The 19,341-nt window shown below is 46.4% G+C and overlaps 1 protein-coding gene across 2 annotated transcripts in view; it reads right to left on the reverse strand.

The window, feature by feature from the left end:
- The window catches only part of LOC147731457 (protein argonaute-1), a 418,093-nt gene that overhangs the window by 178,263 nt on the left and 220,489 nt on the right, over positions 1-19,341 (reverse strand). Inside the window, exon 4 of one of the 2 annotated variants that reach the window (XM_086956498.1) lies at positions 11,190-11,395. In XM_086956498.1, coding sequence (XP_086812624.1) covers positions 11,190-11,395 — 206 coding nt within the window. The remainder of the gene's footprint in view (positions 1-11,189; positions 11,396-19,341) is intronic. The other variant, XM_086956499.1, reaches the window with a different exon arrangement.

Below are 19,341 nucleotides of genomic sequence, written 5' to 3' on the forward strand. Positions count from 1 at the left end.
TCCTTCTTCCCTATTATCGTCAGTGGTGTTAGCGTCATGGGAATGATGAGACGCTACTGGAGAAGGTGGTCTGGGAGACCTTAAAGAAGAGCCAGAAGCTTGAGGCATAGGCGTCGATGGAATGGACTCTGCCGATTCGGATGGAGGAAAACGGTGATAATAATCGTCCAACATGTATTGCAGATTGTTAAGCAGAGCTAAAGGCATCTGTGCTGTAGGTATCGTGTCAGGAGCTGAAGCTACAGACTCCGGGAAAGGATTTTCATCTTGGTCATCCTCCTGATATTTAATAAGCAATTCCGAAGGGCTCCTGGCAAAGCGAAATCGGTTATCCTCTTCAGACAGATCATCCTCCCCATAGTCTAGTAATTGCTCTGGCAACTCAAGAGGTACTTTGGTAGGGGAGATATGGAATGGAGAGAGGGCCTCCAATGAAGAACCACATCTCTGTAGTAAAGAAGATGTTGTCGTAGACAGTGCAGAGGAGGCAGTGACCGTAGATGCAGACCAAACCTGTAACTCTGTGCAAGATGACAATTGAAGCGTCGCGAGGGGGCCGTTGACAGTATCGTCGTCGATTGAGCTGGTCTCAAGGAAGTAACCGTCGATGAGGCAGTCGACGACGCGGCAATCTTCGACGACGAGGCAGTCTTCGCCAACGAGGCAATCTTTGTCGACTAGTTGGTCGTCGACAACCAGGCAGTCTTCGTCGACGAGGCCGTCGATGAGGCAGTCTTCAACGACGAGGCGGCCGTCGATGAGGCAGTCTTCAACGACGAGGCGACCGTCGACGAGGCAATCGTCAACGAGATCTTTGTAACCTTCGCCGTCGACGGGGCATCGGCGGTAGATGTTATTTCCTTCGTCAACGAAATAGGCTTAACAGACACAGAGACTAGCGTCGACGGAGATGAAGCTGATGACATGATCATTTTTGGTCTCGGCGACGAGAAGGTAACAGTTGCCGTCGAAGTCGTGTCGACGATGATTTTTGTCGACAGAGGAGCCATCGACGACGCCGTTGATGACAGGATTTTTCTCTGAGGTAAATCCTTCTCAGGAAGCTGTTTTGAAGCCAGAGACTTCACAGTAGGCAGAGGCTTACTCTTTGAAGGTGGAGGAGACTTTTTTGAGGTGAAGACAAATCAGAACCCTTAGAGGGTTGTGTTTTTCTCGACACCTTAGCCCCAGGAGAAGACAGATCCTCCTCAGCCATACTCTTCCTAGAGGACATAGATGAGCCAGAGGGAATACTTCCCACCTCAGATAAGGGGTTGTCTTGAGCCTTAATCTTCTGTAGCCACAGAAGTAGGCACCCTTCTCTACCTCTGAGTGTTTTCTGAGGGAAGGTCCTGCATATCTTGCAATCTCTCACCTGGTGATCAGGAAAAAGGTAATAAATGCACTTCTTGTGGGGATCTTCAGAAAACAGCCAGAGGTTCCCACAAGATTCACAAGGTCTAAAGAGAGATTTCTTTGAAGATGACATCCTGAAGAGAAGAAATTCAGAAGAATAGAAGAGTACTGAGCAGAGCTCAGGGAGACTCCCTTCACACGACGTGCAGTAGAAAGTCTGAGAGCTTCAGCCTCTGAGGAGAACATTCTGGAGGGTGCTGTCGCCTGACTGGTTGCAGTTTGGACTATATATAATGACTTGGACAAATCATAGATGTGGAAGTTTTTTTCCTTGTAGTTTATGGCTACTTTACTTCCAGGTTTTAGGTTACCTATGTTATGGTTATTATGTGCATAATTATGGCTTTTTATTTACCGTGGGACTCCCACTCGACGACGGGGAATGATTCAGGCATGTGAATCTATGAAAGATACCCCAATACTGGAGAATTCCACAACTCACTATTCAATGGCACACAATCCCACACCTAGCAACATAATTCCACGCTATAGAATTCAACTTCACACAATCCCATTACACACCACAAAATTTCACAGCAAACCACATAATTCCACAACACATAATTCAACTACACACCGAGGGGGCATGGCTTCGGCACGAGGCGGAATGGCCACCTCTTAAGGGAACTCCCCAAGCCGGATCTCATATCTGATTAATACCATCCTTTAATGACCCTTTGTGCACCGTAAAACCCTTAAGGGGGAAGCGCCCCCAAGTAGCAGCAAGCAGCAATGTGGTTTTTGCCGCCTTGCCTACTGGGAAGCTGCCAGTCCACGTCGATCTTTTACTTGCGGGACTAGAGGAAAGATGGGGCCGGCCTAAAAGACGCTGGTCGAGGTACGCCACTCGGGGCTGGAGGAGCGCGGGTCGGATCTCTACGGCGCTGATACTGGTGTGGTGCACCGGCCGAAGGAGCGAGTGTGATGTGTGGCCGACCGGGGACATTTGTGTGTTCTACCCGCGCTCACTGTGGCGGTGGTGGCTGCTGAGTTTGGCCGGGACTGAGGGGCCTGGATTGCTGTGGCACGGAGCGCTCCCAGTAACTCCGGCTGGCGGATCGACGCCTTGTGGTGTGGAGGAGGTGACGAGAGCGAGGCCTTCCTGAGGACCCGGGGCTGCCGTGATGAACTGAGCGGAATAGGTGGTGGCGGAGCAGATGGGACAGGCGAGGAGTGCGGAGCGGGCAGCGACTTCAGTGTAACGCATGAGTGGGCCGCAAGTGCGGGCTGGGCCTAGGGTTGACTGAGCGGTACGGCGGAGTGCGTAGTGGTGCCTGGTAGGGTGCGGGCTGTCCGCTTACCGGGGGCGCAGTGATGCGGCGGCGCTTACGACGCGCCCTGGGTGAGTGCAGGCCTACTGCTCGGTGGTGAGAGAGGGCTGCCTGGGAGGCTCTGGTGTCCCAGCTGACCAAGTTTAATCGGGTTGGCGGTGTCGGAGCGCTGTGGGGGACCTCTTAGCTACTGGGCGGATGGTTGTGGCGCCACTCTGGGTGTGCTGTGGGTCTTCCTGTGTTCCGTGGGCCTCCTGCACTCCGAGTGGGGATTTACGCTTGCTGGAAAGGACTGGCTGCGCCTGAGACTGAGCTAAAACAACGCTATAGTGCAAGCTGGGCTGCTTATACCTGGATATCATCTGTTATCTACCCTTAGCTGTGATACCCTTACTGATTTGACTGATCTGCTGCTGATAATATTTGGATCCGGACGGTGGGGCCGCCCCCTGGAGTGTACCAGCTGCAAGGGTGTTGTGGAGGGGTGACACTGTTGGATATCACAGAGGCGGAGGCAGCTGAGGCTGAGTGTGTGCGTGGTGGTGCAGCTGGGTATTCTTCGGCGATTGGCGGCTCCCATCTCCAGAATGAGAAAGTCAGACCCTAAACAAGCCAAACTGCAATTTGACAATAAGCGCAGCACGTGCGCCACGGACGCGCTGGGTGAACAAGCTGAGTCGCAGAGTGCATCAGGGCTGGTGGAGGGCGCAGAAGATTATACCAGAACCATACTGCTGGAATTAGGTGCCGGCATGAAATCAATAGACAGTAAAATAGATGCGCTGGCGAATGGCCTGGCTATAGTAAAGAAGAAAGTTGACAAGCACGAACATAGATTAGACGTTCTAGAAAATCGAATGTCTGATACACATGATTCGCAAGCTGAATTGCGGACTCAAATCCTACAGATGGAGAAGATACTGGAAGTCATACGTGCAAAGAATGAGGATTTGGAAGCGCGCTCGAGGCGCAATAATCTTCCCATTATTGGCCTGCTGGAATCTACTGCTATTTCCAAGGCCCCAGTTGTTTATAATGGAGACACGCTGTCCTTTTTTCCGGATTACACCCCGGTGGTTCAGGCGGCAAGAAGAGAGTTTGTGCCAGTGAAAAAACTGTTGGGGGCTGCTTCGGTGCCCTATGCCATGCTTAATCCGGCCAAATTGAAAATTACGCATGAGGAGCAGGCACACTTTTTCACAGATGCAAAGTCGGCATTGAAGTTCACAAAACATATTTGTAAGACCAGACCTCGGCAGGACGCACTGGACGACACGGCTGGGGCGTTGGGCGTGGATGAAGCAGACTAACGTTGGCACAGTTGTGTTGGATCTGTTGATCATTGATTCGCCTGGTTTCGCCTTATTTCTTACTGGGATTGATCACAAGTGAAAGTTGATTAATTGTTGAGAGCGGAACGGGGAGCGGGCGGGTGTGGACACACTAAAATAGAGTCTTATGTTCCATGGGGGAGCGGACATTTAGCATTGATCGGTGTTGTCAGACGCTGGTCGCATATTTACTCAATGTGCACATATGGAAAGCACGGTGATAATCTGGCGACCGCACCCCGGTGCGTGTATTCGTTGCCGATCCTCTCCCCCTTGCGGGTGTTCCCCGAATATTGCATTGGATGGTTCCTGGGGATGATGTGTGGGTGGGGGGTAGGACCTGGTCTTGACCTAATTGGGAGGTTGAAGTGGGAGGAGAGAGAGGAGGGTGGGAAGTAAAGGGTATGTGTTGTTTTTTGTTTTATTTTTTATCACATCTATTGCACTAAAAGCAGACGAAATGAGAGCGGTCGAATGTGTGGGAGTAGTGGAGTATGGTGTGGATGGCACCCCTCTGAGGCAGCTTATAACGCGACTGGGACAGATGGGAGACGCTTGTGGTTGTGATGGGTGAAAGATGCCGGATGTTGACCTGGAATGTCTGAGGCCTCAACTCACCTAAAAAAGTATGATAGGTGCTGGCATATCTGAATCACCATTCGGTACATATAGCCCTATTGCAGGAAACGCATTTGACAAAGAACACCGAGCGTGGCATTGCGGGGAGGTAGGCGAGCTTTAAGTTGGCTGTGTCATACTCATCGTACGCTAGAGGTGCAATGATTTTGGTTAAAAGAGGGGTAGCGTTTCAGCCGGTTCGCACGTATGTGGATTAGGAGGGCAGATGTGCCATGGTGCATGGTAAGTTGAGTGGCAGGTTGGTCACTATAATCAATATGTATGGACCAATTATGGATGATCCAACCTGTTTTTTCCCGCATGTAAGGGGCATTGAGCGACTGGCCAGAGGCTCCTGTATTATGGGGGGGGGGATCTGAATAGGTATTTAAATCCTGAGTTGGATAAATCCAATCCCATTTCTCATCGCACCCCTAAGGTTGCCAGAAGTATTGCTTGCGCCATGGAGGAATTTTGTCTGAGTGATGTGTGGCATGTGAGGAATTCCCTGGTAAAGGAAGGGACACATGCAACACCTTTGCACAAGAGCTGGTCGCGGTTGGACTACTGGCTGCTGGGAGCGGAGGTCATGGACTGGGTGGAAGGGGTGGCGAATCTACTTCGCACGCTATCGGACCACAATCCTGTGCAGCTGGATATAGAGATCCCGACAGCCGTACATCTCCCCTTTACATGGCGGTTGTGGTCTGAGGCGCTGCTTGACCCGATATATGAGAACACAGTGCGGGAGGCTATAGAACAATATTTCGCAATCAACAAGGGCACAGTTGATGGGCCTCGACGCTCTGAGAGGCTTTTAAGGTTACGATAAGGGGAGTTTGTATTAGCACTGCTGTGGGTATATTGAGAGACATAAGGACACAACTACAGAATACGGAGGACGCTTTGTGGGAACTGGAACATAAGTATGCCGCGGCACCAGAGACAGACACACTGGCTCGCATACATGAATTGCTTAAAGAATATGACGAACTAGCTGACTCGGAGATAAAATATCTGTTGCGCAGACACACAGCCCGGCGTTATGGGGAGGGGGGAAGACCAGGGAGTACACTGGCGTTTAAGATTTAGGAACGCCGGGAGGCATATTTTAAGAATGTGGCGTGTACCTGGCTGTCGGATGCACATTGGGGGTGTTTATGTGTGCCTATAGATGAACAAGATGTTAAGGCAGCGATTTCGGCATTATCAATGGCAAAGCACCCGGGCCAGACTTCCTCACAGTGGAATTTTATAAGAAATATGCAGACCTCCTCGCGCCGTACCTCCTAGAGATGTATGCTGAGGGGCATGAATCAGGGAAATTGCCATCGTCACTGAGATAAGCATTGATAATTACTTTGCTTAAAAAAGATAAGCCACCAGAAAGGTGTGACTCTTACCGTCCGCTGTCGCTGATCAATACAGATGCTAAAATACTGGACAAGATCTTAGCGGCCAGGTTGCAACCTCTGATGCCGAGCTTGTCAGCAGCGGCCAAAGTGTTCGACTCAGTGAAATGGCAATATATGCATTTTGTGTTGTGGTGCATGGACTTCCCACCTTTATTCCTACAGTGGATAGCAGTGCTTTACACGGAACCAACTGCTAGGGTGCGTATTGGAGGGCTGACTTCTGAACCATTTAACATAGAGAGGGGTACACGTCCGGGATGTCTGTTATCTCCACTATTGTTTGCAATCGTATTGGAACCATTGGCGTGCGTCATTAGGCAAAGACACAGGGAGACGGCACTCAATTCTGACTATCGCCAGTAGCCATTTCGCTATATGCGGATGACATGGTAATTTTTGTGCGTGAACCCTCCAGATGTCTGGTGCAGCTGCTTCGGGAGTACGTCAGGTTTGGTCGTCTATCAGGCCTTTGTATCAACTGGGATAAATCCTTTATTATTCCGCTGACGGAATCTACTGTGCAACTGGATATGGAGTTCCCGTTGGAGTGGTCTACAGACCCGTTGAAATATCTTGGAGTCTGGATTCACTGAGATCCAAACACAGTGGTTCGGGAGAATTATGGGAGAGCATATACTAGACTAGAGAAACAGGTAGACATGTGAATCTCACTACTGTTGTCACTGGTGGACGCATTGCACTTATCAAGATGGTGGTCTTACCACGGTTCCTATATCTCTTTATTAACCTCCCGGTGGTACTAACAATGGGGTTCTTCCATAATCTTCGCAAACTCTTGCTGCGATTGGTGTGGGGCGGCAAAAGTGCTTGTGTGAAATGGTCAGTTCTCACTAAGGGGTATGAGAAAGGAGGGTTTGGAGCACCGGATTTCTATATTTATTATCTGAGTACACAGGCTCAATATGTATTTTATTGGTATAGACTAATTGCGTACACCCCACATGTCGCGGTGGATGAAGGTGATGCTTCTCCGGTCCCGCTGCACAGTATGCTTACTCACAGGGCGCGTGGCACCCCTAGAACGGAAATACATGCAGTGGATACCACTGTAGCCGTCTGGCAGAAGATAGGGCATCCGGCACGGAAACTGCCGTTGTATGCGCCGCATATGTATCTGGAACATCACGCTGCAATGTCGGTAACTCACGAAGCGCCGTCAATGCGCTTACTTCATATGGTGGGCCTCAGGCGAATGCTAGATAAATATCCAGATGGCTCGTTTATCACACAGGCCACTCTACAATACATTAGTAATCAGTCATTGCTATTCAGATTTGCAATACATCGATTGCGACAGGCGGCCAGGGTGCACTACACCACTTACCCACAAGAACCCCACACATTACTATCCTTGCAGTTTGCACTTACCACTCCTACTGATATCCAGACTCTACAAGATGATTAAAGATGAAAGCATAAATTAATCAGAAGGTAGTTGGGAGAGATGGAATGCTAGTTTACCCGAGCCGATCTTGGAGGCGGATTGGAAATATGTATGAGAATTGACAGGGACTCTCAGCATGAATGGAAATTTACATATTATACATTTTAAATACATACATCAGGTATATTACACTCCTGCACGATTGCATAGGTTCAGGTGCGTGAGTCGGATAACTGTATGCGTTGCAGACAGGAGAATGCAGATTTTTTGCATCTAGCCTGGGGATGTAGACGGGTGTGAGTTTTGGTAAGTGGTCTTGAGAAATTTAAAAGACATGGGCCTAGATGTAGGTAATTTTATTTTACCACTTCTTAAATACCGAATTTTACCGATTCGGTATATAAGAAGTGGTAAAATAGAGGGGGGGGGGATGTAGGTATTACAGAATCGGTAAATACCGAATCGTTGAGATTCGGTATTTACTGATTCTGTAAATACCGATTCGGTAATGCCCATTGATTCCTATGGGCATTGAAGCCCATAGGAATCAATGGGCATTACCGAATCGGGTTTTACCGATTCCAGCAAGGGTGCAGGGGGTGTCACTTTGAGCACCGCAAATACAGGCATGTGTGCCATGTGGCACACAGACATGCCCTAAGGGCATGTCTGTCTGTCACATGGCATAGGTGTGCATGCACACATGTGCATGCACACCTGTATTCGGTATTTTACCACCCAATTGGATTGGGTGGTAAAATACCGAATCTGAAAGGCCTTTGGGACTCAGAAGAGTCCCACCTACATCTAGAAGTTACCGAATCGGTAAAAATACTGATTCGGTATTTTACCGAATCGGTAAATTTACCGATTCAGTAAATTTACAGATTTGTTAAAATTGGCCCCCTACATCCCAAAAACCCATTTACCGGCCAGTAAATGGCCACCTACATCTGGCCCATGGTGTCTGTGGAGCTTCAGTGCACTCTTGTTTGATTTGCTGTGTACCACACATTAAGGGAGTGAGCTGTAGATTTGTGCGACTGGCTTTGTTACTTGTGACACGGCGAGTGGTGATTGTGTGTGTGTGTGGGGGGGGGGGGGGGGCGGGGCGGGGGGGCAGATGTCAACCGAAAGTTGAACATTGGTTAAAAGACCTGGTCTACTGTAGGGAAAACCTGGAAACATATGCGGAAGAATTGCCAACAATTTCGAGGCCGAGAGACATTTGGGAGCCACTTTTTATTGAATAAGAGTGACTGATGCAAAGTAATGATGCGGGAGGATGAGGGGGGCGGGCTGAATGGTGACCAGAAGAGGATGCATTACCCCAACACGACTGTCTAACTTAGGATTATATCATGTGTAAGGATGTGGTTTATTATCTTTGTATTTGTTTTTTCTTTTCTCCCTTCTTTTGTTTGTTTTTTTATATTGTTTGACCTCTTCCCAGATATATGGAGACACTGAAGTATTTGAATTTTTGGAATACATTTGACTATTTGTTATATATTCCATGTGATCTTTCTGGAGGGAATGTTATGTAATAGCATTGTCTGTCTATTTTGGAAAATAATAATATATATATATTTTTTTTAAATTCCACTACACACCACATACATCCAACCCACACAATCGAATTCCACATCATGCCGCATAAATCAAGACCACGCCACATAATTCCACTCTACTACATGCCATACATGCCACTCCACGACACACAATACCACTCCACATAATTATTATTATTATTTTCTTTTTGAGTATTATCTAGCGTTAGCTAGACCCGGGGGTATGAGGACGCTTTAAAAGAATGTGATCATAGGTTACTTCGACACTTATGAGGATACGTGTGGGTCAAACACAGCGAAAGGAAGCATATACAAAACAGCAATAACATAGTGTGAACAGACCAGAGAAGTACATAACAATACAGCATTAAGGTAATGATGTTTGAGCCAAAGTAGGGACTGACTGGGTCAGGAGATCGTAACTAAAGAGTCTGTAGAGGGGGACTAGGTCTTTAGGAAACATGGATCAAACTGTGAGAGTGCTGAAGTAGTTGTTAAGCAGGAGAGATCTACGGTCTCATTTAAAGCAAGAAAAGGAGGGGTTGCATCAGACATCTATGGGGGGTGAGTTCCATATCCTGGGAGCATTTGCTGAGAATGCTCGAGCCTGAGTGGATTTCTATTTCAGATTAGGCGGTATGAGAAGAAGTGAATTGGAACTTCTCAGTGTCGGGCGTCTGCCTGCTCTCGAAAGTCTGGTTCCAAGGTGTTTGGATTTTTTTGTAGGAAAGGCTCTGTGGGTGATGCAGGTTGTCTTGAAGATGCATCTTCCTTCAATGGGGAGCCAGTTGAGACTCTTAGGGGCAAATGAGATGTGATCAAACTGCTTTATTCCTGTGAGGAGTCTGGCAGCTGCGTTGAAGTGGCTTACAGGGGGGCAAGGTGACTTTTTAGAGCTTCATTGAAGATGGCGTTGCCATAGTCCAGTTTGGAGAGGACACGCGATTGCGCAACAGTCTTGAGATCGCTGTGGGGGATAAAAGGTTGATTTTCTTAGGTGTTTCAGTGTGAAAAAGGCACCTTTAGCTGAGTTGTCAATGTGCTCCTTCATTGACAAGTTTCTGTCCAGGGTGATACCAAAGGACTTTACGGAGTTAGAAAGTAAAACCGAGAAATCAAATGCGTTCAAATTCTTGAGCCTTCCTTGGATTTGTAGGGGTTTGTTTTTAAGGTAGAAGAGTTCAGTATTGTTGGGGTTCAGTTTTAGGTGGTTGGTGTTAAACCAGTCTTGTATCTTGTTGAGTGTAACATTCAGATGGAGGATGCCTCTGGGTGATGTTATTTTGTAGTATAGTAGTGTGTCATCAGACACACAATCCCACTACAATTACTTCCACTACACTCAATACCACATAATTAATATCCACATAATTCCACTGTCCACCAGGCCACATAATTCCACTACACATAACTCCACTCAACGCCACACAATTCCACACCATACAATCTCACTACAACCCACATTATTTCACACAACACATTTGCAATCCACACAATATAATTCAACATCATACCACATAATTCAACTCCTCTGCATGCCACTCCACGTACATCCACACCATGCAACATAATTACATTCCACATAAATCCACTCTGCACCATGCCACATATTTATACTACACATATATCAACTACAAACCACAGACATCCACTCCAGTCCAGTACACATGACTAAAAGACATTGACAACGCCAATATCGCTTGGATTACTGAGACCTATTGGCTCCGCCAATGCTTGTTTTTCTTGGCCAGTGCTTGACGGATCAGCGTAAAAGTTTCCATGAAGTAGCCACACAGTGGAAGAACTTTTTCCTAAAAAGTTTAGTGAAAATTCGTTAAACGCTGGTAAAGTTATAAAAATCATAAAAAATGTCTTTTCCTTTGGAATGTCTGCCCTAACTATAACTACACTGGCGCTATTACTGCCAGTGCAACAATGAAGTACTGTCATATGCGATGTAGTGACTCTCGATGTACATATTGCCAAACCTAACTGCGAACTACTGTCTGCGAAGTAAATATAGGACACCTTTCAGACCAGCCACCCGCAATCTCCGAAAAGGTACCCACACCGGGCATCAATCAGCACAGCAGTCACCCCTGATCAGAAAGCAGCCACCAACAGGTGTTTCAGCACAGAGGCTCCATGGAGTCACTCGTTACCTCATTGACGCCAGGTGCCTCATGGCGACGTCGAGCGCCTGCACAGAGTCCAGGGGCACCGGGATGCGGCCACTCACCAGGGCCTCGTGCAGCAACCGCCAGCTCACCACTGCCATCCACTTGATGGAGACTTTGAAGATCCTGTCCTTTCCCTCTCCGGGGATCGTGACCTCAAAATCAACCTGCGGGGGATCGAAATCTTCAATCTAAGGTCATCAAAAGGGGGAGAACATCAGAAATGTCAACCCGAAGTCGTCTCGTGCACTTAGTTCTTGCAACAAACACTTTACAGATTATTGCCTGAAGATTAACAGTATTTAAAACGAATTTGGCAAGCGTTTAAAGGTTCAATTGTAAAGCAAGAACACTGAAATCGGTGCAGTAGTCTTCAAAAGTGCGGCTGCGCGGCTTATCATCAGAGCGGTTGCTGGGTACTTTTTGTTACTTCACAGGTGATTTTTGAAGTTCTGAACATTAACATTTTGAGTACCTGTAGCTTCATTCATGGCTTACCAACAAGCACACCACTTACGTATGCGTGTGTCACTCAGGCATCACACGCATGCGTGGGTGGTGTGCTCACGCGGGCCGGTGTGACCTGTGAGAAATAGATTGTCGTGGGTAAAAAAACATTCTCAACAGGGTTTTAAGTGGGGGGGTGGGAGGGGGGGGGGGGTATGTGGGGGTCTGAGCCCCCCCCAGTTTTTTTTGGGGGGGGGCCTCGAAAGGGGGTCTATTTTCAGGCCTCAAAGGTCAAAGGTAGGGTGAGCAGACGTCCGGGTCCGGGTTTTTGTTTGGTGTTACTAGTGTGGGTAACATGTCTTGATAATGAAATACTGCCAATTTCGTTTTTCACTATTGAAAGGCTATCTTGCCCATAGGATAACATGGGAAATGCTGTGTGACCTGTTTACCTGCATATCTTCCCATAACGGCAAGATGGACATATGGAATCTGATATACCTAAACTCAGAATTTAATAACACATCCTTTAGTGAAGATGGTTTTTAAATTCTGGGAGACATATCAACGGGCAGCGATAATTATCGCTGGCCGTGCTTAGCGATAATTTTATCATCACAGGCTATCTCTGGAATGTATCACCCTGGTGGCGCGTTATTAACAATGCGTTTCTGAAGGCCAATAAAAATTCCAGAGATAACGAGGTTATCGCCGTTTTGCAGGGAACATCACTGGTTTTCCAGCGATGTTCCCTGCAAAACGGCGATAACCTTGCTGATACAACCCACAGGGTCGTATCAGCATAATCCACCCCAATGTTAAGGATAGGTAAGTCTGCATTTTAGCAGATGTTAGTTTCTTGAGAAAACAGGAGTTTTTTCCAATAACTAACGTGTGCTAAAATGCTGGGGCAGCCTTGTAAATATCGCAATGTGAACATCAGTGATATTTGCTAGGTTGTCCATCCGGGGTTCGCCCAGTGACGCCCACTTGCATTTCATTAGAGATGCAAAGGGAGATGTTGGGAAAAAGGGTGCTAACATGCGATTATGCATATTAGCACCCTCTTGTAAACAGGGTGATAGTTTTATCCGATAAAGCTATGTTGTGTGCCCAAGGCCGGGTTTGCCGCTCTGAGAAGGAGCCTTGAAAACACCCCGCCATTATTCACCACCACCGGCCCGGGATCGTCATTTCCGAGTCGCGCTCAGATTGGTCACAGCAACAAGGATTTCCCCCAGCAACGCGGAGGTTAGTCAGGCGGAGCTACGTTGCATCTGGAGAGGCGCGAAGCGTCCCCTAGCAACCGGGGTTCCCTCGTGCTAGTCATCGAGGAGAGGGGCTGCCTGAACCTGAGGCCAAGGTGTGTCCCACTGGCAAAAGCGGCTTCACCGGAGAGCAGCGCGGACCACAGAGCCCCCTACACATCCTAAGGTAACCAGAGTTTGCACAGGGGGAAAGAATTATGATCACACGCGCTACTGGCGGGCCTGCCTTCTCTTTACAGGTCGCCCTGTTGCTACTTATGTGTCAGTGGCGTAACAAAACCTTAGGGGGCCCCCTGCTAAGTACCTGGAGGGGGCCCCCTCTGACCACACTCAGGAGCTTGGGGAGCCCTGCATCATGAGGGCTGCGGGGGGCCTTTATTACACCACTGGGGAGAGATCCATATTCAAGACTTCTTCTGGACTTTAGCCCAATAGCTGCCCTCGCTTTCTAGTTTATAATTCAGTTCACATCTGGTTGGCAGCCCTCGCAGTTGCTCATGGTCGCCCTCTCTATTTCTTGGGTCACCGTTAGCACCTCTCCTGCATTGCCCCTTTGTAGTGCTGCTTCTTGCCTACTTTGTTTGGTGGGTCTTACAAGTGTGTTTGCAGCAGTGCGCCGGGTCCTTCAGTCAGATTCCTGGAACGCCCCCGGGTCACTGTTGTACCACTCACTGATGAAACCAGTACGGCTTGTTTCATAAGGAATCTATTCCTTGTTATATGCCCAGTATTATCTGTACAGCACATGCCCTCAGTCCTACAGCCAGTCAGCATTCCTCCCCTTGTAACACCAAGACAGGGGATGCTGTCTCTTGAAACAGAGCTGTGCAAAGGAGGTGGGCTCCAGTTCGCCATTGCTCTTCTGTTCCCATTCCCTGGTTCTATAAAGACAGAGGTATTCTCTTTCTCACCTGATTACTGGGCCTGTTGGCACTTTCCATCCTGTGCACCTGTTGGCACTTTCCATCCTGTCATTAGTGCAGAGATTGAGGGATGGCACAGGCTTTCAGTGGATTCATGAGTCCGAAAAGTGACAGCAATTCATGTTAGAATTATTCCCATAACCTTGTTGCTTGTTGCGGTTGACTCCCTAAATGCAGCAGCTACGCCCAGTTGTGGGTACCATGCTCAATTGTCATAGGAACCAAGCTATACCTCTCTGATGAGACCTAAGTACGTTCTGCTGACCCCATCTCTAGTTGCACATTAGTTGCCCCAACTAATCCATTGTAGTGTAATAAGAAGGTGTTTTTACAGTTGTGATATATGGAAAAACACTACTTTGGGTGATTCTGTGACTCCACGAGTGCAGCTGGGGCATTTTTGGAAAACATCTCAGTCACATTAGTTTTGAAATAACGTTCCACACGCTAGGAGCAGGAGTCCTCCAAGCCGAAGGGCTCAGTCAATTTTATTATTCACCAGGTTTAAGGGAACAATATCGAAGTGAGCATTTTTAAGAGAACATTATCCAAGTGAGGATTTTTAAGAGAACATTACTCAAGTGAACATTTTTAAGAGAACATTACCCAAGTGAACATTTTTCAAGAGAACATTTTCTAAAACAAGAGTGATTGTGTATGTTATGTTTATGACGTTTTGATCTGCCTAACCTATATAAAGTAATTTATATTTTTATAAATACTTGATGTAGTGTCCATTTGTGGTGTTGCGCTATGTTACTGTGAGTCTTGGTACAAATACTTTACACATTGCCTTGGGGGTAAGCATGTCTGCTCGTGCCAAGCTACCAAGGGGGTGAGCAGGGGTTATCTACAGTGTGCACCCCCTTACCCTGACTAGAAGTAAGGGTCCCTATTTGGACAAAGGTACTTACCTCTGTCAACTAGAGACCCCCAGATCTAACAGTGACACTCTACACAGATGGGGAATATATAATCACACTGACTGGTATCAGGTGTAAGGCTGATGTGCAACTTCGCTTTGACGCGTGATTTGACAAATCCATTACACTTGGGTTTCTCTGTGAGAGAAAAGTGATGGGCGGAATGCTTGAATTATACCATATTTTATGTTGTTGGGAAATGACATCAAACATCTTAATGGTAACCATTAGTCAGCATCAAGTGCCTTTGATAACTATGCAGTCTCAGCAAAATTGCTTAGTTCCTACTGGGATACCAAATAACACTTATTTGAAATTAGACAGTTTCCCTTAAGTGTGTAATAAGAGAATAATTTTTAAAAAATGGGCAGGAAGTGCTCACTTAAAGCCAGCTCAACAAACTTTGGGCACATTTGTACCGATTACTGTGGAATTTCTCTCTGGTGATGGTTAAGTGTGCTCCAGTCTTGAATTGGTATTTTCTCCTAACAACAATATGTGGTGTAAAAGCCGCCATTCAAATACATTTTTTGTCTGTATTTATCCATATTTATTTTTTGCTAATATTCTATGAAGCAAAGCAGAAGTCTATTCTTGTTCCACTGCACAATGGGAGATCCTTTCAGGAGCAGGACAAAATGAAGAGTATCATCTGCCTGACAAATGGCACTTCAATTAAACATTGCTGATCACTGGAGTAAACTATTCAATTTTTGTTGCAGATAAGAGGCTTAATATTCTCGTTGCGTGACGCAAGGCCTTATCACCTGGAAACCAAAATCAGCAGAGGAAATTAGCAGAGGAAGATTTTCTTTTCTTTTTCAGATATACCAGTCCAGCCTTTAAGAAGGAAGTTCTAAATTTTACCATGGCTAGTAGTGGCTTATCTGCTTCTGCTCTGAAGCGCAAGTCTATGGAGGCTTCAATGATTGACTTCCTACCATCACTGAAGCGCCAGCTTGTTACAGGGGAGTCTTGTCCAGTGCAACCAACTAGTGATGAGGCTAGTAAAATTCAGCAAGAGTCTGCTAAGGAAAGTCTACCTTTACAAAGACTTCAACATGTGCCAGAGAAAGAAACCGTCAAAATCCATGACTGCTGGAACACTCAAATTTCAAATTTCAAAGCTTTATTCGACAGCAAGTCATAAAAGCATTACACCACGTTACAACCTACAATGAATAAATACTACATTTTTTTTTAAATCCTCATATTAAAATCTTATTAAACTAAGCTGTCTTGTTCAATTTAAAACAATTCATAAACATCAATTAAAACAATTCAATTTAACATTTAAATAAAATTTGACCATACAAAATTCAATGGCAATAATTCATTAAGCATCAACGGAACGCTGAATATCGCGGGCACGTATTGTCCTAGCCCACCCCAAAAATTTTGTAACTGCAATAGCAATGCACGGTGTGCAGTCTGTTTCAAGGATTCTTAACGCCTCCATACCTTTACGTGTGTCCAGATTTAAACACGCAGGTTTTAACCACCTACGGCGAGGATTTGCGTACAAGGGACATACAAACATCAAATGGGAAATGTTCTCGAGCATGGTTTTGTAATGATGGCATTTGTCACTTTTAGTTGGAGACCATTTATTAGTAAATATATTTAGAGGAAGGGTACCAATTCTAAATTGGAAATACAATTTCCTATCAAACGGCCGTTCAATAATGTCCCAAAACGGCTCATAAGATGGTAAAGGCTTGATATCAAGAAAACGTTCGGTCAGCCCAGTAATGGGACCATTTCTATAACCAAGCGACCAGATCATGTCCCAGTATATTTTTTTCAGAGTTACCTTTGATGGGAACCCTGCATCATTGGGGCTATTCCATAAATGACCTAATTCCAACTTAATTAACAAACCCCTTAGTTCATTCAGCCAGGGAATACAATGAAAACGATCTGCCCCAATAACATCTCGTAGGGCAGTGGCATAGTGGGACAATTCAGGGGTCGTCATTACTCTCCTCCAATATAACAGCGGTCGCAGCCGTGCCAAATCCTCTATTTTCTTTCTCCCTAGATCGTAGGCTATTGGAATGGTTGGGGTACTTTGGGGAACCCCAATTAAGCTACGTAGAAACCTGTTCTCCGCCAGTGTTAATTGCTTTAAATTTGAGAATCCCCAAAGTTCAGACCCTTACAAGGAGGCACTCAGTACTTTCATATTATAGATTTCCAGGGCAGGACTAATTAGTTTTGTCATTGACGCTTTATGCTTATTTAATATTGCGCCCGCATTTTGATGGAATTTCAAAACTGCCATATCAGTATGATTTTTCCATCCCATATTGCTCTGGAGTAAAATTCCGAGGTATGTGAAAGCCTCAACCTGTTCTAGGGGTGTTCCATTAAAATTAATTTTCCCTTTGTAGGTTTTTCGCTGGTTGAGGCACATAAACTTAGTTTTGGAAGTGTTTAATTCAAGGCCGCGCATCTGGCAAAACTCCCCAAATGCGTTGACTGCCTTCTGTAACCCACTTGGAGTTCGAGAAACTATCAGCGTGTCGTCCGCAAACATGAGAACTGGAACGCATGCGCCTGCCAAGACAGGAGCATCGGTGGGGGACTGGCTCAGATGGTCTACTATGCCGTTGATGTAAATAGAAAACAGTGTGGGTGCCAAGACGCACCCCTGCCGAACACCACGCTCGACAGGGAATGGGTCGGTCACCTCACCCTGAGCCCCCCACCTAATTCTGGCGTAATTATTCTCATGCAAACGGACGATCAACGTTAACAGTTCGGGGCTCACCCCAGCATCAGCAAGTACCCTCCAAAGTTTGTTCCGAGGAACTAAGTCGAATGCTGATTTTAAATCAACAAAAACAGCGTAAAGGGTCCCCTTGGATAGGGTCACATTCCTCTAATAAAGAGCAATAAAAAAGAAAACTTGATCAATTGAGCTCGTGCAAGGGCGAAAGCCAGCTTGGTATGGCAACAAAATTACGTTTTCTTCTACCCAGGATTGCAGTTTATTTTGCACTAGCCGTCCTATCACTTTTTGTACAGAATCTAGAAGACTGATAGGTCTGTAATTACCTGGTAGAGCTTTGTCCCCCTTTTTATACACCGGGATTATTTCCGCACCCAGCCAAGAACCGGGTATGGGTGCCCCCATGGCCACTGAATTTGCTAGCCATTCAAGGTACTGACCCCAAGTTGCCCGATCACTCAAGAATATATCAGCAGATATCCCATCCATACCTGGAGCCCTACCACTGGTCACCCAATCCAATGCTATATTTACCTCTTTTACCGTAAATAGCTGATGGTGGTAGTATACTGTTGGGGGTACTATGCTATCGCCTACAGTTTGATCACAAGCATATTGAGGTTTGAAAAAAATCAATCCATTGATCTTTTGCTACATTGTTTTTTGGGGTTTCTGCTCTCCCTCCTCTATCCCATTTGACGAGGGCCCAAAAACGTTTTTGGTCCTTTGCCATACAAGCGGACTTTAAATCCTGCCAATAGTCCTCGTCCCATTGCCTCTTGGCTACTTTCTGGGCCTTCATGTACTTGTCTCTTGCCTCTTTTACTGCCTGGATGTTCCTTGATCTAAGTTGAATACTAAGATTTCTGCGAGCTGATCTACAGGCCTGGTTGTACCACCCCATTACGGGAGGATTTTTGTTGGCGTTTGCAGGTTTTTTAGACTTCATAAAGTACCCTTGGAGATTGATAAAAAATGTTGTATGGGCCTCTAACATAAGTATCGGAAAGTGGGGATTTTTACTAAGTAGGTTAACATTCGCTACTTCTTCAGCGACCACCTTTTTAAGGGCCTCCAAACTTTCAGGGTTCTCGATCACTCTCTCCCAATTTATGTGTCTCAGATTGTTCGAAGCTACAATATCCAGGGGAACCATTCTGCCCCCTTGCCTTAGTTCTCTTGAGCCCTCACAGGCTAAGAATTCTATGCAGAGTGGATTATGGTCACTTTCCAACCTGTTGCTTATCCTCATGTCAATCAGCCTGTGCCATTCCCTGATATCCACAAGGAAATAATCAATTCTGCTCGAAGACCTCCCATTATCGAAAGTATTTGCTCCCTGACGTTCGGAAGGCGTGCGTCCATTCACTGCTCTTAGTCCTCTCACCAGACATAAGCTTTTAAGTTGAATGGCCGCTGCTGACCATCTTCGAACCCCTGGTAGTTCCAATTGAGGCACACCCCACTTACTGTCCTCTTCTGCAGCCAAAAATTGGTCCTCCTGTCCCAACGGTTCAAAGGTGGTATTAACATCACCCCCTACCATTATTGAAACCGGGGTTGTAAGCAGCTCAAGTTCGCGATCTAGGGTGGCAATTACTTCCGAAATTTGGCCACCCACAACCCCCCTAGCATAGATGTTAAAAATGACCATTCCCTGTCCATTGGGCCATGTAATGTTTACAGACAGGATATCATTTAATGGAGAATTCCTAAGCCTGATTTTGCAATGTAATGACTGGCGAACCCAAATTATTAGCCCACCAGACAGGCGCCCTTTGGGATTTTTCATAGCCAGCACATGAAAGCTAAGGAACCCAGCTCGATGCACTGGGATCAATG

The sequence above is a fragment of the Lissotriton vulgaris genome, chromosome 2_1 (assembly GCF_964263255.1).
Source record: "Lissotriton vulgaris chromosome 2_1, aLisVul1.2, whole genome shotgun sequence".
Classification (NCBI taxonomy): domain Eukaryota; kingdom Metazoa; phylum Chordata; class Amphibia; order Caudata; family Salamandridae; genus Lissotriton; species Lissotriton vulgaris.